This window comes from Metopolophium dirhodum, chromosome 5 (assembly GCF_019925205.1).
Source record: "Metopolophium dirhodum isolate CAU chromosome 5, ASM1992520v1, whole genome shotgun sequence".
NCBI lineage: Eukaryota > Metazoa > Arthropoda > Insecta > Hemiptera > Aphididae > Metopolophium > Metopolophium dirhodum.
In genome coordinates this window covers 28,777,754-28,802,863 of record NC_083564.1, presented here as the reverse complement: position 1 = coordinate 28,802,863, position 25,110 = coordinate 28,777,754, and the positions used below count along the sequence as shown (strand labels likewise).

The 25,110-nt window shown below is 26.5% G+C and overlaps 1 protein-coding gene across 2 annotated transcripts in view; it reads left to right on the top strand.

Annotated features, from left to right (window-relative positions):
- The first annotated feature begins 239 nt into the window (after positions 1–239).
- Positions 240–25,110, top strand: part of LOC132944311 (alkaline phosphatase-like) — a 279,149-nt gene continuing 254,278 nt past the window's right edge. The window contains exons 1-2 of one of the 2 annotated variants that reach the window (XM_061013591.1): positions 240–430; positions 2,048–2,370. In XM_061013591.1, the coding sequence (XP_060869574.1) occupies positions 2,283–2,370 (88 nt within the window). In that variant the 5' untranslated portion in view covers positions 240–430; positions 2,048–2,282. The remainder of the gene's footprint in view (positions 431–2,047; positions 2,371–25,110) is intronic. The other variant, XM_061013592.1, reaches the window with a different exon arrangement.

Below are 25,110 nucleotides of genomic sequence, written 5' to 3'. Positions count from 1 at the left end.
AAACGATGATCGGGACAACATCGCTAGCAGATGATAATAATATCAAGACCGCGCGGTATCGTGTATATTATGTACCACGTATACCTATTATATCTATGTGTGTAATATTATATCTTATCGGACGGGTAATGAATAACCGTGGTCGTGATGTTTATCCGTCTATAGGTACAACACTACTTAACGCTTGCGCCGAACGCCGCCTCACTTGGCTTCGCTGGCTGGCTAGCGGCTTGTCGCCTGTTCAGTGTCCCGTTGACCATGTGCTCCTTCGGTTATGCGAACGAGTCGCGAACGATAATTTATTTTGTAATCGCCAAACTGTTCGTATAGTTTGTCGATCGGATCGCATATACGTACGTGGGTGTATGAAATCTCGATGTCACATAATATAATTCACTCAATGGTAACACGTACAATTTTATAATATTAGGTATATACGATTTTTCTATTTTTGTGTGAGCGCGAGCGCGAATTTTTTTCAATCCGTGTTAAAAAATAAAAACTAAAAATAAATGAGTAGGTACAGTTTAAAAAAAATACCAACTGAAAAACATTTTCCCCCTATTAATATAATATTAATAATATTATTCACAGTCATGCAAAAGTACTTATTTGTCACTTTGGTATGGGTTTCAAACAACGCTTTTTTTTTAATCCAACGATTCAATGTCAAATGATATTTTAAGACGCTGTCACCCATATTATATGATACGTTTAAAGTTTGATTCGTTTAAAACATCGTGACTAGTGAACTGTTGCAGTTCAATTTTCATTAAATTTTGATCTGATATAAATTGTTTACAGCCTTAGCATGTTAGAAAATACAAATTATATCATTGTATATTATAATATAATATCATATAAATAATCAAAATATTAAAATTATATTTTGCATACGATTAATATAATTGATTAGTTTAAATGGAAAGTAAAAACATGAATATATTTTTAAACATATCTGCATTTATTATTCGTATTTTTCCACGGTCAATAGTTTTTGAATAGTACAATATTTGAAATCATTGATAAAATGTTTGTTGTTAATAGTTTTTTGTAAGTTATATTTACTTTTTCATTAAGTATTAAAATGGTTAATATGAATTTATGTTTTTAATTTTTGTTTGAAAAAGAAATGTTTGTTTGTATACCTTTTATCCATCGCATAGTAATATGTCTCATAGAGTACTAAATAATATATATTATGCATTATGAAATCCTGTAGTTTAAAGTTACTTTTTAGAAGAGTTTGTTATAGGTTTAATACCTACATTATAATAATATAATATATTTTTTACTGATTTTAGCTTGTTCGATACAATATTTGATTTGTGATTTTTATAATCATACATTTTGCAAAATATTTTCCAAATAAATATTTACTTTTGAAAAATTATTTATGAAGTATAAAATTATAAATTTATAAAAAATTCTTGGAAGTTTCACTGCTCTATAAATATTACTCAATTATATAATATTTACTCATTAATTATTCATAATGAAATATTCAAATAAATACAAATGTGATTTTTCCAAGAGGGAAATTAAAAAAAAATATTTCATTTTTAATTATAATATATAATTTATACTTACCTAAGACATACATAAGTATACATCTTTTAGAGTAAGGGGAATTTTTTTAGGCATTTGAGGAATTAAATTACAGTTGCCAGTTGATGAGTACATCAAATTTGTATTTAAAGAATTAGGTAATATTTATTTTTTTAGTTCACAGTGTAAACTTTTAAAACCGATTGCCAATACCTCATTGAAAATACAGATATAACATTTCTAAAGAAATAAAAACTTTGGTTGGTATTATTTGTGATGCAAAAAAAAACAATGCTAATAGTATATAGTGATTTTGAATACAATTTTAAAATGTTTACATTCAACTTTATACTTGCATAGTATACATAAGTATACATATTATGTTTAATTTGAATTGTTGTTGGTATTTTTTAAACTGATGAAGTTTTAAATACTCCCCAAAAATAGTTTCGTTTTTAAACGTTTTTTATAAAGTTATTTGTATTTTTATTTGTTCTAGTTAGAAACGATGAAGATTTGAAAATAAACAGTTATTTTCATTACAACCATAAGAAGAGTTTAGCCCATACATATACATTTCTTATTTTTTGTTATTGTTCGAATGTGAAATGTAAAATCAAAATGATTCTTTTTAAGTGTTCGTATACTAATGAATTTGACTATCTTAAATGTCGGGTTTATTAAGTGATCAAAAGTGAATTAAATAATATAATTTTTACTAACAAAGTATCATTATGAAGATATTTCTTAATTTTGGACTTCTCCTATTTTCTATTATACCGTGTATTCTGATGTTGATTCAAAACCCAACTAAAATTCAAGGTTAGTAAAACTATTTTATTATTTTGAATTTGTTTTATATTTATTTTAGAATTCAATCTAATTAATATTTATTTTATCAATCAAAATTTTGGATATTCAATACAAAAATAGAATGGTTTTTTTTAAATTTTAACAAAGATTAAGACTATACGTTTTCTTAAGTTTAAGTACCTATGTTTAACAAAATAAATGTTATATACTCAAACAGCATGACTGTTGTGTTTGAATAGTGAAGTAATAAAACTTGAACAAACAATTTTTACTCTGAAAACTAATAATTGCAAGGTGGATGATTTTGAATAATTTTTTTGAAAAGAATCTGTGCCCAACACATTTTTTTTGTTTTTGGTTACCGTAATATACACCAAAAAATTGATATTTGTTGAACGTTAGCCGCTAACCAACATTATTTGATTTAATAAATTATGTTTACTTCTTTAAATTATGATTGGTACATAATTCATGTCTTTGCATCTTTAAATGGTCACTAACCACACGAAAAAAACAAAACAGTTGTTTGTACTAAAAAAATAGTAGGATACAATAAGGAATGTATAAGGTTAATCAGATTTATTAAAATATTATAGTCAAGTTATTATAGTTATTCGAACTGAAATATGCTATTTTAACTATATTTTATAGTTAATGCAGTTTTTAATGTTAGAATGTTAGAATTTTAGAATCTCAAACTATATTTATGTAGTAATAATAAGTAAATCATTTTAGTTATTTTACCTATTAAATAGTTATATTTACTATAATTTGTTTAACTATAATATTATAGTAATTTTTTTTCCCCGTGCATAAGGTATCTAAGATAATAATTTTGATAAACTTATTTAAATATAGGTATACCTACCAAACATTTTGTTTCCGATTTGATTTATAAAATAATTATCTGTTTAATGTGTATATGGAATTATTAATATTTTTGTATTGCTAGACAAAGCAACTAAAAGCATAGAATAAATATTACATGTGACAGCATTTCATATAAGTACTCCTAAAATGGGTTATAGCCTTATAGGTATAGTATCATTACTCTAGTTTTCATAATTTGATATTAGATCCATCTACAAGTCTATATAAACTGTTAATTATATAATATATCATACCTATTATTAAATGTAAACATAGCATGCATTTATATAATAATACGTAAGTGTATAATATGTTTTTAAATGATCAAATTAACGATTTTTTTTAAAATAAACAATTAGGTATTATGAACGTTGTGAACAGTTTTGTTTCGTAATTTAAATTCACACTATATAGAATCGTACGTTGAGAAATCGTCTTATATTTATAAAATAACAGCTGATGTAATTTAGAAAATAATAAGCTTTGTATATATTTGATAGGTAGTTATATAATATTTCCTCTCTTTCTACTAACACTTAGGGTTCGTTAATTTTGTAGCAAATTATACTCGTGATTCGGTTTTGCGGTAAAATTTCTTCACCACCCGATGACCAATATCAAAACGCCTATAATATATACTCGCGAAAATAAAACAAGGAAGTTTTTACACGATCCTATATGTCTAAAGATCTAAAGTGCATCGTGCATTGTTCAGTTCAGAATAATGTAAAATATAAATATAAATACTTATCATTATCTAGATTGATCAATGTATGTCACATAATACTATAATAATGTAACCACCGTGATATATTTTTAATGGACAGTTAGTAAAAAAAAGTTAAGATTCATTGGTTATAATTACATTCAATAACAAAAAAAATGCATGTTAGACATGTTTTAAAATTATGTCGAGTTGGAGGAAAATAATTCTTAATTATTTTGTATTAGTTATAATAATTTAATATAATTACAATTTAAATTTAATCTTACTATAATCCAAAGAAGTTACTGGCGTCAAACTAGTTATACTGAATGTACATTATTAAAGTTTTATAAATGTTTAAAAGACAAGTTTTATCAGCTAAGTATAAAATAATTAGCTAGCATCATTAATTATCGCGAGATTCAATTTCAAATTACAATACTGCTATTAAAGTGTTAACTCAAAAGTGTGCAAAAAGTCAAATAATTGTTTAGTATATTTTTTTTCTTGTCAATTAAGTAATTACGTAAAAATTAAATTATAATACAATTATGTTAATCTAGTTAAATATTAATCCCCATGCAATTTATCTATCAAAACTTTTATTCAGAAAAACGTATGAATAATAGTTTTTTTAGTATCTGTTATTTGTTTTATATTTTATTAGAGAAAATAATGCAACTATGTAAGTAATAATATTATGTTGAAGTAAATACATTTTTAAAATACTAATATTTAATTTTTAATTTTTGAGACGCATGTATTAAAGTTATTTGTGGAGAAAAAATAAAAAAAAAATATGACTTATGTAAGCTTTTTATCCGTAGACAATTTAGAACAATATTATATAATTCTTATTTATTTTCAAAAAGCCGAGAAAAAGTATTGGATACTAGAATTCGTTCAAATTATCTGTAAAAATATAATATGATAGGTATTAATCGATATACAATTTAATGCAACTATAAAGTTGCCGCAGTGGGACGTGTACAAAATTCAATATTCCAATAAACATGTATTTATGAATAAATTAAGAGCACTTAACACACTTTTATAGATTTATAATTTATATATAAGTTTTATATATACTTATTCCTTATTGACTATATAATCATAAAATAGTATACAACGGGTCTTACCGTGTTCCAAACGTATTATGAACTGATTCAATTCTATAGAATTCGATTATATTTATATATACCTATATAAACTATCAGGAGAATGGCTAAGTTTTTATTTTTTTATTATATAATTAAAGTACTTTAATAGGTATACGAGACACACAGTCACACAGATAATATATTTAATACATAAAAAAATAAATTGTTTTTATTTTTATAAAACTAGGTTTATAAAGTTATTTAGTTTATTTAATGAACATTACATTTGTACTTACGGGGTTATTCAATTTTGAATTTTTAACATTATTAAAATATAATTCATTTTGAATGTTCAAAACTCAATGAATACCTACATAATGGAAAATATTAATTTAACTTTAAATATATAATATACGATATGGGGCCTTTAAAATATTGGCGAAATCAATATTGTATGTGTGTAACGAAAATAATAATATTTTTTTTCGTTCAAGTACACGCTCATGTACACAAAAAATAAAATTATTAAAATATTTTAATACTGCCTATACGCCTATATATAGTACAAAAATATTTTGATAAAATCAGATTTTAGACAACTGAGTTAGAATAATGTAATTATAATTTATAATAGGACCAAACTCAGACCAAAAAACACACCTGTTGGTTGTTATTTGTTGGATAAACTGAAAATGTATTTTTGAATTTTTATTCTGTAGTTCATTTAGTTTTATTGATTTTACACATTAACATTATTTTAAATTTTTAATACAACAAATTAATATTGAACATTGTGAACATAATTGAGGTTTATTTGTAGGTGTACCACTGCCGAATTGCTATTTTACTTACCAACCAACCATACATATTATAATAGTATGGATAAGACTCATATTATTAGGTGTTCATAATTAGAAAATAAATTTTCAATGGTACTGTATTTAAAATGGAATGTTACTGAGCTTTAATCATGACTATAGACATTTTACGAATCTGATGATTAATTATTGCTTCCAAGCTTAACTTTATGTCGAGATAAGCAAAGCGAGACCACCCGTGGTCTTTGTATGTTGTCCTCAATTATTATTATTTTTATATTTTAGAATCCGTGGTTTGATAGACGTATAATAGGTTACCTACTAATATTGCAGTCCATTAATTGATTTGATAATAAAATATTTCACACGTTAACATAATATATCATTATACTATTAAGTTGATCAATTCATCACTATATTGAACGAAAACAAATGCTCATAACTTTTTATACATACAAAAGAATCTTATTTGAATTTGAGTAATAAACACATAACTGTACTGTAATTTTGTTTATTCTGATTGATAAAACGTCAATATTTAATTTCTCTAGTTATTCATTATAAGGTTACTGTTGCTTAATTTCTATAAAATATACTATTTTTCTTAGCAATGTAATTTCACCTTATTTTAGATTCTGAGCGAAGCGATGAATGTATTGATTCTACAATGATGTGTGTTTTTTTTTTTATTTTTTTTTTATTTTTGTGTCTGTCATCACCTTTTAGGACAGTAAAAGTGCTTGGATTTTCTTCAATAGTAACTTTTCTGATAGGAAAGTGAATCTAGTTGGTACTTTGGGGGGTCAAAAGTAAAAATTTCCCAGTAGTTTTCAAAAGCGACGTGAAAAACAAAAGAAAAATTAAGGAAAAACGGGAATTTTTACGCAAAATCTGTTTTCGAGATAATATTTTCGATTTTGGTTTTTGGTGTAACTCTAAAACGTAGGGACATGAAATTTTGACTGAATGTTTATATTAGCATTTTCTATACACCATAAAATTTTGAAAATATTTTGACTCTTTTTGAGCTGTTTACGGCCATTGTCAGTTTTCAATTTTTTTAGTTTTTTTTTCTATAAATATCAATAAAATTTTATCTGTTGAGTAAAAAAGCTTGAAAATTTAATAGAAAGCTCCTAGGTTATTGTTTCAAAGGCAGATGAAAAAAATTAAAAATCCTTAGTCACAGTTTTTAATTATAAGCATTTAAAGTTCAAATTTTGACAAAATACGGAAAAATCACGAAAAATAGCAAATTATTTTGATGAGAATTCATAAAAATTTTTCTTTTTAAATCTAAGATTTGAAAATGTAATATAAGATTACTCATAAGTTTGTCTACCTTTATCAAAAAAAAAATGTCTAGAAGAAACTTAAATTAAATTTTTATGAGCGTCTGAAATTTATATTTTTACAACATTTGATATTTACTCGATTTCTCATGTAACAATTTTCTTATTTTATTGTAATTAAAAAACGAATGACTGTAGATACTTGAAAATTTCACTGAATGTTCATATTAGCATTTTCTATACACCATAAAATGTTGAAAATATTTTGACTCTTTTTGAGCTGTTTACGGACATTGTCAGTTTTAAATTTTTAGTTTTTTTTTCTATAAATATCAATAAATTTTTATTTGTTGGGTAAAAAAGCGTGAAAATTTAATATAAGGCTCCTGATATATCGTTCTAATAGCAGTTGAAAAATATTAAAAAAACATAGGCACAATTTTTTTTTATAAGCATTTAAAGTTCAAATTTTGACAACATTTATCAAATTTATAATTTATTAATTATTTTGTGGTTAAAAATTTATAAAATGTTTAACTTTTATGGCTAAAGATTGAAAATTTAAAACAAGGCTCCGAGTAAATAGGGTATATATAAATTACTTTATTCACAATAATATCATCAAATATACTTGGTAAAATCATAGGCTGACTGACCGTTTTCGCTCAGAATCGTTTTTCTTATACAATGATATTATATCATTGAATTCAAATTTAACACCATCCATTACAGTGACCCACTTGTAACCTACTGTACAGCAGAGCGACATCCACTTATCCACCTTTTTTAAATTATAATCACTTAAAGTATTGCAATGGATATTATTAGGTATGTTAGATATGAATTGAATAGTAAATTATTGAGTACAAAACATGATTCTGGGCAAAGGAGATCGGTGAATCACACCATCCGTTTCCAAGAATAGTTTATACCTAATATAAATACATTTTGCATTATTATTAGTAATAATATATCTTAATTATTAGGTATTTTGAACGAATTGTTGATACTACAACCATGGTATACACATTTCAAGTCAATACAAACGCACTGTAAAGTAGTGTGAATAGGTTCGTAGTGTAGGGAAAAATGAGTATAAATATTTTCAACATTTCGTGGTGTCTTTGCGTGTAATAAACTAAAAATATTATGCGTATGGCAAAAAGTGTCAAGTATAACATTTCTTTTGGCTCCTCATTATGATGTAGGTATAAATAATATATATATTTTTTTTGGTATAAAATTAATTTATTGGCCAAAAAACAATATTACTTTCAAATAAGAAGAATAAAATATAAAGCAGATGAATTACCTATCTCACCATTGAGGATAACCTCTTATCGGTGATGATACAGTACTAATAAACATTACATAATATAAACATTTATACATTTATATACAAATTATTCAGAAAAAATAAACGAATTCATAGAGAAATATAATAATAGTATAATACAATTATTGAGGGGATGTACAAAGCAATCTATACAACAATCAACTAACAGCTATTAAAGTTGTTTGATGTCACGATTTTAATATATTATGATGTGCTGTTAATTATTTTATTGGTACATTCATTAATAAGTTTCAACCTACTTGTGAAAATTATCTACTAGATTTTAATGATCAAATTGTATACATTTCTAAATTGTTTTTAGGAGGGTGTTATGATAACTTGGTTTAAATTTAATTAAGTTACATTTATATGAAAAATAAAGAGAATTTCTGTAAAATAATGTTTGAAAAGTGAAAACGTTGAACTCTTCAAATAAATTAATATTATGGAATATGTTTTGGGTTTATTAAGAATTATTTGAACTATGGTTTTCTGAGCTCTAAATATTTTATTATTTTCTACGATACCTAAACGTTCCCAAGTGGTTATTCCATATTGCAGAATAGATTGTACCACGGTAAAATATATTATAAAACGTAGAGTTTGAATTTTCTTGCATTGATAAATAAATAGTATAATTTACGTAGTTTAATTATTGTATTTTGTATGTGCCCATCCTATTTGAGGTGGTGGTCAATGGTAATTCCTAAATATTGAATGTTATCTGTTTTGTTAATGACGCTACACGAGCAGTTATTAAGTTTACAATTTGCGTTATGGATTTTAATTTATTTTGAGTTCGGTTACGTTCTGATGTCTAAAGTAAAGGTTATGATAATATGATAATAAACAATTTATATTTTATTGCAATAATATTGATTTTATATTTGAAATGATCTATCCTAACACACATATATCCTGTATATCCAAAATATAATTTTTAGGATACAATTTATTTTTAAATTACGTTGATGAAAATGTCAAAGTTTTACTAGAAAACCAAATGTTTTTTTTTTGTATGGTCTAAATCTTCAACCTTGTCAAAATGGATAGCACAAGGTGTCAAGTTCATATTAATGTAGGCTACTTTGTCAATAATTATAAGAGTTCGATATTTAATCACTTTTTTTCACGACTCTGTTCGGAAAATAATTGAAATTTTTGCTTGGTAATTTCCTCGTTATTAATAGGTAACTTTCGAACATTATTATTTATATATTTTGAAATATATAATTTTTTTTTCTTTTAATTGATCATTAATCCCGGCAACTGTGGCCATTAACTGTTTGTTTGTTTGTAGGGGTGGATACTGTTGGTTGGTAAACACGCATGTGTAGTTTTGGCAGATTTTCAAGTGGGCACCCGTAGATATCTACCATGCCCGGGTGAGGGATGGCGGCACTTGTTCTCCGGACACCGTGACTTGCCCGAAGAAAAATGCCGCCCGTGAACCGAGGTTTAAACCAGCGCCTGTGTGCGTCACAACTGACGCCTTAGTCCGCTCGGCCACTCAGTCTCCCAAATATATAATTTATATTCCCTATTATTGCAACGTAACATAACCGTGCTATGTTATCTGATTATTTCGAGGGTTATTTATAGTTATTGGGTTTGATTCTTTTTATTATAAATAAAAATGTCAAATATGAATTCCAAAAATATATTTACAATATTATGCTTCATAATAATAATTTTATGTAGGTACAAAAAATTATAATCACGTACATTAGTAAGGCTTTTAAATTCAACAATGCAGTATATTATGACAATTCACTGAATAAATCAAATTTTATAATCCACATATTTTACAGTTTCAGTTTGGGTTTGGGTATTAAATCGCACTAATGGTAAAATATTCACAAAATACATTCAAATATGACATCATATGATCATTATTCACATTAAAATGCAGTGAACCGATTTCAAATTAAAAACATAAAAATCTTTGAATAATCGAAGTACCTATTTCGTAAACAATATTCATTCACATTAATACTCAATGCGGACAATATTATAATATGTTAGCAAGTTCCGATAAATGTTATCAGATTAGTCTGGTAATTTTGACTTTGATCGATACCATACAAATATTATTATTTATTATTATACTAACAAATGTACCTATGCATATATCATTCAAAAAATAAACATTATCAACAGTCGATTTCACTTGCGAACATCGTGTAATTTATTTTTATTATTTTTCAATTATCGCCTAAAATTATAAAACCAATATAGTTTGTAAAACATTTTGTGTAAAAGTTGAATTTATGATATTCATACACTCACAGCCAGATTAATGATCAGAGCCACCCATGGACCAATATATATTTGGTACGTTCTCTATTATTAAGGGGCCATTAAAACAATACATAATATACAATACCGATTTGCGTAAAAAATCGATTACTTGCATGGATTTGTAGACATATAATGACATAAATTGTTAATTTATACCTATAGTATTACTTTTGTTAAATTCTTATATACCTATACTTACTGTTCTCACCCCATTTTTTCTTTAATAATATTCAATTATTCAAAATCTGATTTTTGAAATTTTTAAATATACCTACTTAAAGATCACATTTTCGAATTATTGAGATTTTTTGTACTACTTAAGAAGTGTCTTATGGAGATACAAACTTCTGTTTTTCAAATGAGAATCCTCTTTTCAACTGTGAATTATGCAGTGAATAATTATTCTGAAAAATTTGAAGTATCAGAATTAAAATTCGTAATAGTAGTTTTTGAGTTATTTAACTGTGTTCTGAGGAAAAAAGTCCATATGGTAATGGGTTTATAAGATATGGGTGCTATGGTGATTTAAACATTTTAGTAATTTAACATAAACATTAATCATTTTTAAAAATGGTATATAATAAATACTAGTTCCAATATTATTTACGTCTATATTGTGTAGTTTTGCAAAACCATTTTCAAGGACTATTATCTTTAGTACAAACACTTTAATAACTAATAAACTACTCATTTGAATTTGGAATTTGGAACGACAGAATTTTCAAAACAATCATCCACTAAATAATTTACAGTAAAAAGGAAGGTTCCCATTTGAAAAGCAGAAGTTTGTATCGCCATAGGACACTCTAAAAGTAGCACAAAAAAACCAAAGATTTGAAATGTCTTTGAATATATTAAAAAATCCCAAAAATCAGGATTTGAATAAATTCATTATTAAAGGGAAAAATGGAGGTGAACATGCTTTTTTTTACGTGGTATCGAGACCAGGAGGGGGACTGCGTTAGCATTACGTACCTTAAGGTGAACATGCTTGGTGAATCACACTGTATATTATATTATAATTATTAATTATTATTACTAATCTGCGTGAGTTCATACTCATAATATATTTGTATTTATACACTCACAGCCGAATTAAGAATCAGAGCCACCCTAGATAAATATATATTTAGTAAGTCCTCCCATCAAGGAGCCATATTTAAAAAAATATACAAGACGCAATACCAATATAATTGGCTGCGGTAGCTTCGGATTTCGATTACATAATTAAAAAAAGTCGTTTATATATAGTATTATTTTATACAATTCTTCGTAATATACATTGATTAATCATACTGCTCAATTCACAGCGAAATAATATTATATATTATTTTATAATTATTACATGCGTCAATCTTATATTTTTTTCAGCGCTATACAGTTTTGTTTTATAAATAAGAATGTTTATTATTGTCTAGGTATTTATTCCTTTAAAATAAAAATATGTAATTATTTTATAACTAAACCTAATTAAACATAGAGATACAAATATTTACAAAATATTAAATATTTGTATATCAAAATAAATGCCATTCTATAAACTTGCCACTTTGGAGCAAAATATGTGCTTTGCACTTGTGTTAATCCGGATCGGCACACACTATAAAATATAAAAAAAATTGAATGCCTTTTGACACAAAATATAACTCTAAACATTCGGAATTTGACTATTGAAATTTAAATAGGTAACGTAAAATTGATTATTTGGTACACTGTCACTCAAATAAATTGTCAATATTATTATACAATCGTGATTTCATTAAAGTTTAACCTAAAAGTAACAGTAAAAAGGAACTCTACAGAACAGATATATTATATTATATTCGAATAATTGATATATTTTGGTGTAATGTAAAAATTTACATTTAATGTAGCAATATGAAATTATGTGCATAAGAATAATATTATAATACAATATTATTAAATTTCATAACAACGGGTTAAAATGTTAGGTTGAAACAAAAAAAAATGTTCGAATTTCAGAACAAAAGTCTTTCATTTGTAGATTAAAGTTTTTTCCATTAACATTGACCACTACTATTTTTCATTCTTTAAAATCCTCGCTGCAGATGAGACGGCACACGCGGAAGGTAGAAAAGGATTTGGAAGGAAAGCGTAGGTTGTTTCTTTTATCTTTGGTGTGTCAACGCGAAAATCACTTTTTCAATTATTTAGTTGTGACAGTTTTACGAGATAGAAATAATTACACGGTCTGAAAGCCATTCTGGGGAAGCGCGCCGGGTGACAATAATTAATCATCCGCGCGATGGCCGTCCCACGAGATACCTGGTCGAATAAAAAGTCACGTGGCTTTCCGTTAACTTTGCTCTATTGTCAACCGAAAGCAAAAACAACAGCAGCTGCAGCAGCCTTCCTTCTTTTATGCGCGAAACAACGATGTATGCATGATCACTCCTACACACGCCGTACGGCGTGTCAACCGCACACGTTTGGCTATATATAACGCAGTAAGTTGTAGATACATATACATATATAGGTTAGGTACATGTTTAATGTATATCATTTATATCATATTATTACTGTACGGTATATATTATGTACGTGTGCACGACGATATATTATATTGTAGGTATATTATACGTCGTCGTTTCTTTCCCCAACGGTCGACACCGACATTTTTTGACTAAATATTATTGTGTTTGTCGTTCGCAGTTGCATCCAGATGATGGTGGTTTTTTCTGTCCATTAGAGTTATGTTATTATATTCCTATTTCGAATTCTGAACGGTAGTCAGGAGTAGTCCATTGGTCTTATACGCATTAAGGATTTCATTTTTTTATTTGTAGTACGATCACGTTTCGATTAGAAAAATCACTTCTTTCATTTTACACATTGGTATACCTAAAATCTATGGTCCACACCTATCTATTGAGATTACACACGGACAATATTGTAATCTTTTTATTTTTATTTTTTTAAGATTTGTCCGATAAATTACCGAAAATTAGTTTCAAACGAAATACATTTTATTTCTATTTTGTAATTTTCAGAATAATATAGTATGATTCTGTAAATATCAAACTATAAATTTGTTTTTAGCAGTTTGCATATAATATATTATAATCAAAATCATTTTTAACTGAGTGTTTAGGACTTTCCATCTTAATAAAAATATATGAACTATCAGAGGTACAATATTAGTTTTTATTGTTAAAAATATATAAATAATTATAATGTCTTAAATACAAGTACCCATTGGCGTAACTAGATGAGGGAATGGAAAAGAATCTGTAGCACCCCCAAGTTAAAATTTACCACCTCATTTTTTTTATGTATACGTCTAACTATACCTATCATTATTATAGTGAAATACCATCAATTTTACGTTTTTAAATTATAAAACATTTACTAAAAAAAAATTAAAAACATTTTGGTCATAAGTCATAACTATGGTCTATGACTTAAATAAAAATAATAATTATTCGTTATACATTATTACATATTCCTATAATAATTGTTAGACGTTTAGCATTAAGATACACATTGCAGAGAAAATATTAATTGCTTAATGTGGACTGTGAATTACAATTTACTGGTAAACCCTAATGAGTTTTATATTAATGACCATCGTTTATCGTTTAAATCTTAATATATTATTAATAAAAAGCATGGTATTGCACCTGAATTAACCAGAGCCTCTAACACCCTAACCTAACCCCGAATAATTTTGTTTTTTACAATCTTCATGTAATATATAATTTTATATGTATTTCTTGTGGTGAGTTTGATTCTATATTTAGTTGTTTAATAATAAATTAACAGGAACAATTTTACAATCAATCATAGTAAAATTCAATAATTATTTTCTTGAAAATAAAATCCAATGAAATCATTAATTGATCCCGATTAACCAAATAGTCTAATACTAAATTATTTCTTATACCTAATATATTTATATCTTATAATTTATTACTTTATTAGTAAAATAAATAGCAATAAAAAATATATAGACATGGTCTCAACAAAACTGAACAATGTATTGACAGTCGTGACCAAAATACTAAATACTAATTACTATAAAAACTTCTTCTTCTGGCCTATTAATACGGACTATTAAGGTCCTTTGCCGCTTCCACAATCCTTTTCCACTGATCCCTGTCCGTTGCCATGTCGATGCTGAAGGTGTTGTTTATTTTGGACAGATCTCTCTTCGACGTATCAAACCATCTCTGGCGCGGTCTCGCCAGGGGAGATTCTCTTTCCAATCAGGTTCCCCACCATAACCTTCCTTATGAGGCGTCCTTCTGCCCGCCACACGTGACCCACTCACTCTATCCTTTTACTATGAATAAATTGGCAAATACTTGATGGCTATAAAGCCTTTGTAAATCGTCATTCCTGCTTTTTTCTCATACCCCTTAATCCACATTATACACTAGTCAATAAAACTAATAACTAATAAATAACAATACCTATAACTATAATACCTATATAGTATTATTTGCCAACCAACTTCCCAAGTGGTATTATTATAATTCAGTAATGAATATCGTAATTTATGGCTATATTTACCAGATTTCTGGAAATCGCTACGACTATTTCTTTACGACTCGACGCCCTATGGCCGACTATATGCGGCCTACCTATTTTAAACATTTTAGTAAACTTATACCCGTCGACTTGGCAAGTGGCAAATAAATAGGTATCTAATTAATTTCCAACTGTCTTATTTCTTGTAGTTTCTTAGAAAAATATAACTACTTTACATTAATGAACCGAGTTTGGTCTAAAACAAAGGTTGCGCATTCTACCTATTGATGATAGTAGAATTATAACATACTAGCAGGCACGGCAATGCGTTGCTATTGCTAGGTTTTTGTGATTATGTGAGCAGTATATTATCAGGAAGGCCTGATAATATACGATAATACACGATCTATCGCAGGAGGACCTGCGATAGATCGTGGACCCCGCATGCTGCGTGCATAAGTGTATAAGTTAACTCTAAAGTATCAAAAAATGCAAAAAATTGGTCCACCCAACCAGTGGTTTGAACTTGATATATTCTGTACTAAAATACACAGGCTTTCCGCATTAATAATTATTATTATTTATATTTATATTTATAAACGGACTTAGCCCAATGGTACAATGTATGACATAATAGTTAACATATAATAGTAATATAATATAGTGACATTGATAAACTTAAATAAGCTAGATTATAAAATGTTAAGAGCTAAGTATTATTAATAAAATGAAAGACCAAGAGTAGAAGGGTGCTTATTGGCTAATCACATCATGCGGCGATCAATCGGATCATTCATACCATAGTTTGTATTGTGATGGGGAATGACAAAGGGATGGTGTTATCTAGTGAAGTGAGTAGGAACTCTAAAGTTAATTTGAGAGAAGAGAGAGGGAGCGCTTATAAGTCCATCTACCAACTTGCTCAAGAATAATAAATTCGCTGAAACACGTCTGTCTGCTAATGAATGATTTAAGTTGAAAATGCTCTTCCGGTAGGTAATCATGCAGATTATGTTCAATTTGATATTTGATATTATTATCGAAACAAAAATAAAATCAATAGCAACAATTTATAAAAAAAAAAATAATAATAAAAATAATAATAATAATAATAATAATAATCTCAAAATCCCTGTTTAAGAACATTCCCGGGCCGGACCCTTTACCTTTTTTCGAGACAAAATACAGCCTATCTTCTTTCTCAAGATCTAATCTATTTCTGCACCAAATTTCATCGCAATCAGATGAACGGTTTAGGAATGCATAAAGGAGTAAAGGACAAAGTCATTCCCAAACATTTTTTGTCTTTTATATAGTATATAGATAATATTATGTAATTTTAGAAGTAGGGGATGTGGGGAGGCTTTGCAAAGCATTTACAATTATAGCGCCCCACGATTTAGAGGTCTAGTTGTGCCTAGGCAACTAGGCAAGTACTTATTAAATACCTACTAATAAAAATAGGCACGTAAATTAAATACCAAAATATCATTAAATAATTCTATTACATTTTGTTAATTTTGTAAGTATTATCAAGCCATGAGCTCAATTTATCGTAGGCACTCAAGTAACGGTTTTTGTCAAATTGCTTACCATTATTTCTCGTTTTTCAATTAAACTACCTAGGTATATTTTTCTGATACTATTAAATAATTGTATTAATCTTTGAGGAAGACGTGTACAATGTCGCTTTACGTAAAGACTAAAGCCATTACTACTTAGCAGTTTATAGTAATACGATTACTTGTCCAATAATGATTAACCACTGTTATATCAACATAATTTATTTACTGAACGGCTTATTACTACCACAAATTAATTGTCTATAGTGCCAAATTAAGAGGCTGTACGTGGTATACACCATAATAACTACATAATGTAAAGTGTAGAGTTTGCAGATCGAGCAATTCTAAGAAAGAGATTTCTGAGATAAACATTGGGCATATTAAAATTTAACGCTCAAGTCCCTGCTCGGTAAATTATTGTTATACTGAGTTGGTTTTATTGCTGAAGTGAGAGTCACATAGAAGAGTGCCATACATATTTTATTTTAAGTTATTGTAATGATATTGGCCGCAACACTGACTCATCGCATTACTTACCCGTAAGATAATTTTTTATGAACACCTTTATATTTTACGTAGGATGAAAAAAAATAAAACATTTAACTGTAAATAAAATCGCAAACAGACTTCATAAATTTAAAACACATAAAAACTCAAACAAGATCACCAAATCTTGAAAAATAAAAATAAATTCATGACAATAATACTTCTTAAATTATTTGGAAACCAAAAAGTCGATCGTGCAAATCTTGGAATAGTATCACGTTGTTATGTTATTATTAGTTATGACTTTATGAGTTATAAAATAACGAATATAATTAATATTAGAATTTTCAATTTAATGATATTTCTTATACGAATAAATAATTATAAATCAATTTAAACGAATAATTGCAATGTGAAAACAAATATCAATTAGTGAAATATCCTACAACTATATTTTGACACTTTAATGTTTTACTTTATAAACACATTGAATAAATAAATGAAAATTAATGAGAGTTAATATATGATATTCAATATTTTATCTATATAACATATATATATTATGTTAAAAACGATATACCTAATTGCAATACACCATGATAAAAATATGTTGTTTATACATTATAATATTGTTTTAGTTGTTAAAAAAATAGTAATAAAGTTTAAAAAGGTGGGTAAGTGGATGTTGCTCTGCTGTACAGTAGGTTACAATTGGGTCACTGTAATGGATGGTGTTAAATTTGAATACATTGATATAATATCATTGTATAAGAAAAACGATTCTGAGCAAAAACGGTCAGTCAGCCTATGATATTACCAAGTATATTTGATGATATTATTGTGAATAAAGTAATTTATATATAACCTATTTACGTGGAGCCTTGTTTTCAATTTTCAATCCTTGGCTATAAAAGTTGAACATTTTATAAATTTTTAACTACAAAATAATTATTAAATTATACATTTGATAAATATTGTCAAAATTTGAACTTTAAATGCTTATAAAAAAAAAAATGTGCCTATGTATTTTTAATATTTTTCAACTGCTATTAGAACGATGTATCAGGAGCCTTATATTAAATTTTCACCCTTTTTTACCCAACAAATAAATATTTTATTGATATTTATAGAGAAAAAAACTAAACAAATTTAAAACTGACAATGTCCGTTAACAGCTCAAAATAAGAGTCAAATTATTTTGAAAATGTTATCGCGTATAGAAAATGCTAATACAAACATTCAGTGAAATTTTCAAGTATCTACAGTCATACGTTTTTAATTACAACAAAATAAGAAAAAAGTTACATGAGATATCGAGTGAATATCAAATGTTGTAAAAATACGAATTTCAAACGCTCATAAAAATTTAATTTGACTTTCTTGTAGACATTTTTTTTTTTGATAAAGGTAGACAAACTTATGGATAATCTTGTATAACACTTTCAAATCTTAGATTTAAAAAGAAATTTTTTTATGAATTCTCAACTCAAAATAATTAGCTAATTTTCGTGGTTTTTCCGTATTTTGTCAAGATTTGAACTTTACATGCTTATAAATAAAAACTGTGACTAAGGATTTGTAATTTTTTTCATCTGCTTTTGAAACAATAACCTAGGAGCCTTCTATTAAATTTCCAAGCTTTTCTACCAAACAGATAAAATTTTATTTATATTTATAGAAAAAAAACTGAACAAAATGGAAACTGAAAATGTGCGTAAACAGCTCAAAATAAGTCAAAATATTTGGAAAATGTTATGGTGTATAGAAAATCCTAATATAAACATTCAGTCAAAATTTCATGTACCTACCTATTTTTTTTAGAATTGCACCAAAAACCAAAATCGATTTTCTCGAAAACGTTTTTCTTTAATTTTTCACGTCGCTTTTGAAAACTACTGGGAAATTTTTACTCCTGACTCCATAAAGTACCAACTAGATTCACTTTCCTATCAGAAAAGTTACTGTTGTAGAAAATTCAAGTACTTTTACTGTCCTAAAAGATGATAACAGACACAAAAAAAAAAAATAAAAAAAAAACATATATCATTGTAAAATCAATACACTAATTGCTTCGCTCAGAATCTAAAAAAATATTTTTTAAGTTTCTTACATATTAATCATCAATTTATTACTAACGTTCGTTTTATATATTTCAAAAAATAAAATAATCTGATTATTATTTAATAGCAAACATGTCATTGTGGTATCATCCAATCATAAGATAAGATAATATTAAAATACTATGAATACCAATATAAGAAAATACAACACATAGTAGTTTTATTTAAAATCTAGAATTTCTCAAACGTGGCCATAAAGAACGTAAATTCGTGAAAAAAATAAATGCCATTAAAATGCAAAAATATTAATTCAAAGCTATAAAATGCAAAATAAAGTTAGAAATTGTTGTGAATCTTTGAAGTATGAAAAATGTTTTTCATAACACAGAACTTACTGAAAAAGAATGCAAATTCATAAACATAGTTGTATTATCCCTTTTTGTACACATAAATAGTAAGTAACCAACAACATATTATTATTGTACATCGGCTTAATACTCACAGCAAAATAATGAATTATAGCATAATATATTAGATTTTTAACAATATATTTTAGTTGAATATTTAAGTAAAAGTCCAAATGTTATTGCAAAAGTCGATATGATATTAGTTAATTAACTTTATAAATTACTAAATACTTGAATGATGTAATTGTAGCAGTAATTGTCACAATTATTACTCATAATATGGCTTTCCAATAGACGGTAATTTATTGGCATCCTATAATATTCCTATATTATGCAGTAACGTACTTTTAATAACCTTCTCGTATTATTAAAAACATATGGCCATTATAAATTTTATTTTAAATTCTCGCACAAAATCAATAGAATGTTGCTCAATTATATGACTCGAAAGTGTAGTTTTACTTTCAGTATTTCATAATTCCAGAGCGTAATAAGGGGATTAAGTACAAACAGAAAATAATAAGGAGTAAGTATTAAAAACTCGTGAGGATTATGCGATGTCCATCACAGAATATTATAGAAACATCTGTAAGTACAAGATACGTAATAGGTACGTAGAAACAAAAACATCCTAATTATATATGATTGAAGTCGTGTTTAACCAACATTTTAAGTAGGTACCTAAAATCTCTTGTGGATACAAAAACCTATCTAACAGTATTATATTAGAACATTTTTAACCATATGTTACGAAATTATGAAAAATTGTTTGTGGGACCCTAAATAATTAAAAGCAAGGGTAAGGGTGACTTTTATACAAAATAAAATTTGATTACACATCATAAAAATATAATGTCCTGGTTCAAGGGGGAATAGGATTGTCATATTCTGCATATTATTTATTTTAAACAAGGTCAAAGTTAGAAAGGTTAATGAATACAAATTTAAGGAATTCAATTAATATGTCAATTTCAGAAGTCTTTATGCATTAGTGAATTTCGATCACCTGACGTTTGTTCATATGAAACTACACCAAAATTGAAGAAATCAAATCGAATAAAATTACGTGAATATGAAAAAAGAATTCGCACGATTATAGTTTCTTTAATTTAATTTTTAAATTCAATATTGTATCATATAATATTCTAATGCACAAATTCTAACTTATAAACAAGCTTCTTCTATTTATCGAGCAGAATCTCGAATGTGTTCAAAATGGCTACTGGTTAAAAAAAATGCTTGAATATTTTATTATTAACATAAACTCGATTAAAATGAAATATGTCAATATAGATTCTATTAAAATCTATAAAAACCAATTTCCACTTTATGAATTTTATCATAAAGAACAAATTGTGTTTCTTATATTTATCATAAAGTGGGAAACGACCATATTCTATAGACAGGATCTCTTTGAATCATTTAATTATATTTTTGTTATAAAAAAACACAACTTTGGTGTGAAATGAATCGTATTAATATAATCGAATTGTTATAAATTGCACTATTCCAAAATACAAAGAGTAAATCATATCGTAGGAACTTCCAACATTTCTAAAGAAAATGATAAATGTTATTAAACCCATGGGATTTTACAAAATAAAATACCATTGTGATGCATAATTAAATAAAAACTGATGGTACACGCAGATGATAGCTATTTTTCATTAAAATTAATTCAATAATATTTAATTGGCAATTATTAATAAAAAGTTAGTCTTATTTAATAATAAGTTAATTGTGTTTTCATAAAAGTGTACTTGAATTAAAATAACATAAAATGGATAAACTGTAGGAATACATAATATTTTGACATACATTATTAGATGAATTATAATTAATAATTTCGAATTTCAAAATAATTTCCCGATAAACCAAAAATAGTCGTTTCTTGACTAATACCTACGGGTGATGCCTTATGGCTAATGTGATAAATATATTTTTACTATAATATAATTATTATTAATTTAACATACCCTCAGCAGTTTTAACTTGTAGTAGCATTAGAAGTGATTCACTGATATTTATTTACAAATGGCTTACAATATGTATATTATAATATACCGTTCAAAAATACATACATTACATAAACACGATGAAATTATCGGTTAATAGGTATTTTGTACCTACATGCAACTATAGTTTGTTGTGTAAATTCAAACAAGTTTTAATGTTTGATGTGGAGATAGACTCGGTGTTCCGATTGAGCCAATGATTCCAATAGCTTTGAATTTTCTTCTCGAAAAGTTTCTCTGTTCTGAGCGTATTTACGGCAGTCAATGAAATATTATGTTTGATATTGATATGAACACCACAGGCCGTGCACACTAGGGAGTCCTGTTTGGCCATTAAGAACCTATATGATAGTATTGTGTGGCCAATTCTTAGTATTGTGCTATTATAATCACTAGAAACTTTCGGGACAATACTAACGAGGGAAGGATTAATATGCAGTGACGTAAGTAGCTAGAGGTTGGTCACATGGGCGATCGATAAGGGCGCAGTAATGTTTAGGGCACCAAATCCAACCAACCTACAATGATAAATATTTTCTCGTGGACACATCGTACAGCTTTTATTTTTCAAATCGTAATTAAATTGTAATGAATTCATATTTACAAACGATTCAGAAAAACAATAATTATCGTGAATTTGTGAAATTTGAGAAATTTTGTAATATTGTCATAATATAATATATTATTTGTATTATACCAGCAGAATTATAATAGTATATTTAGGTACTGTGATAAGGAGTAGGTACAATATTCTCGTAACGTGCTTATCGGTAATACAGATGGGTCGAAATATTGTGTCTTAAAAATGCACATTGCAATTTGAAGGATAGCTGTTTGATATTTTGTACGATTTCACGAAGTTTGGTGGAATGTCAAAACCGGTTTTGTTGCTATGTGTGTGTATATTTATTCACATAAAAGTTAGTAGGTATATCTCCGAGTATAACGATTAGGGAAAAGGATTATTGTTTTGAGGATATAATTGCACTTTCTGCTACCTGATCTGTACATTTGTTATCAGTAACCGGAAATCCAGAGTATTTCGAATTTTAAATTATAATTTTGGAAATTATAAACAGAATATTTAATAATATGTAAAATAATATCTGACGGGTTTTATTTACAGTTAATATTGTTTGTTACACAAAGAGAGACAGGGAAAATGATTGTGAAGTTAATGTTATAATAATATAATATACTTTTATAATAAGTTCAACCAGGAGTGATAGCTGTTAATTCCAATTTCCACAGTAATTATTGAACGGGAGTTTTAAGTTTTGTAAATTATAACAGGCATTAGTCATTACTATACATCATATAAATATATAATATCTAATAGTATATTCTTTTAACGGATATCATGTTTATTTTTATTATGTTTTTTTTCTTGAAATCTAGTTTGTATATAGGTAATACTAATCGTATTTTAACTAAACATTGTTGAAAGTTTATTATATTTAATAATCAAATTCTAGTAGTTTTTGAAAATACAGTGAGCTATTTATTGAGATAATTTAAAGACCTTACCACATGTTCGTTCGTTTAAAAATAATATTGTTCCTTCTAATATTACATGAAGAATTTCGTTATGCAATAAATATATTATATATCGGTCATACGATAATGTTGTGTTTGCTTTTTATCTTTGATTATACTAGAAGTTGTTTGCATAACAAGTTAATAGTTTTAAGTGAATTCAATATTTAAATAGTATGGAGTTCCGGATTACTCGAGATCAATTTATTGATTATGAAGTTTTAAATGTCTTTCGATGTCCTTAAATCCTCAAACAATTATTATTTTTATAATTTATTAAATATTAATAATATATATTATGTTGATGTACATTTATAATCTTTATAACTGAACTAACAGTTATAATAATTGTATTGTTACAACTTACTTTGTATTATACTATAGTAATATACCGTAATAATTGAATAATTTTATCGTTTTTAGATACCATATGTCCATATGTACTATGTAGGCTTATACATCGTGAATTATAAAATGTAGTGATTACTTAAAAATGTATATTTTAAACGTAATATAAATGTTTTTAGTTAAAATTACGAATTTTGTAAGTTTACAATACTATATGACGTTTTGACATTATTTAATACTAATTTCAAGTTTTTTTTAAATAATACCTATATGTGAAACTTTTTGTTCTATTTATAAATTGTATTTAATTTATAAGAAAAAAAACTCAACTGAGAAACACTAATAATCTATAGATACATCTAAATAACCTTTTATTGAATTTATAATTTATATATTATGTAAAAATATTCAAATATTTTACCTTACTACGTGTATATAATGTGCATTACATTTATTTTCAAAATTTAGACATACCCAACCACAAAGAAAAAAAACGGAAAAAGAAATACATAGTCTGCAGTTTAATGTTTGTGCCCGTGTAATGCCCTAAGACCAAAACTAAATGTAGGTAATAGTATTTTTATTACCATTTTAGTAAAAGTTTGAAAAATTATAAATCTGTGACACAGCTGGACACAATCAGGCCAGTTAGCTAAAATATTCTGTTGGTATTAATTTGCAATATATTATTATTTAAAAAAAAAGTATTTAAATACTGAAATAAAAACAAAAAAATGTTAGTCATTGGAACATGATAGATTTCGACGCACTGTTTAGTAAAAAAAAAACCCTAATCCGTTTGTATGAATAAGTATTTTTTTTTTAGATTTGACGTATTGTAAATGATAAATTTTTAGATCGATTATAATGTTTGAATAGACATCATATACTACTGCCCGACCCTGCACAGTATAATATGATGTCACTATAAAAAAATATTTCAGTGTTATTAATGTTATGGTCACATTTTGTATTTAAAACAAACATCAATTTATGGTAAAATAAAACTTACAGTTTTGTTTCCACATAATCGGTTGATAACAAATAATTATAGAACGAGAATTTGAGACAATCAAAATTTTAGCACTGGAAAATGAAATCAATTGCCATGATAAATGGCTATTAATAACAAATGTTTTTTTAATAACAGAATGTACTCGTTAGTTGATGAAACGTAAAAGTAAAAATGATTTTATTTGTAACTAAAATATTGAATTTAAAAACAAGTGCTTATTATTTTCATGTAATTGTATAAAATAAAAACAACGTAGTAAACAAGAACTATTTTGAAATATAATTATCGGATTGCTAACAATTTGATATAAGCTCGACATTGTTGTTGCAAACTTTAAAATGTATGATACAATTTCACTATAACAATATATTTTATTTTGGTGAATACTGAGAACTGAGGACAC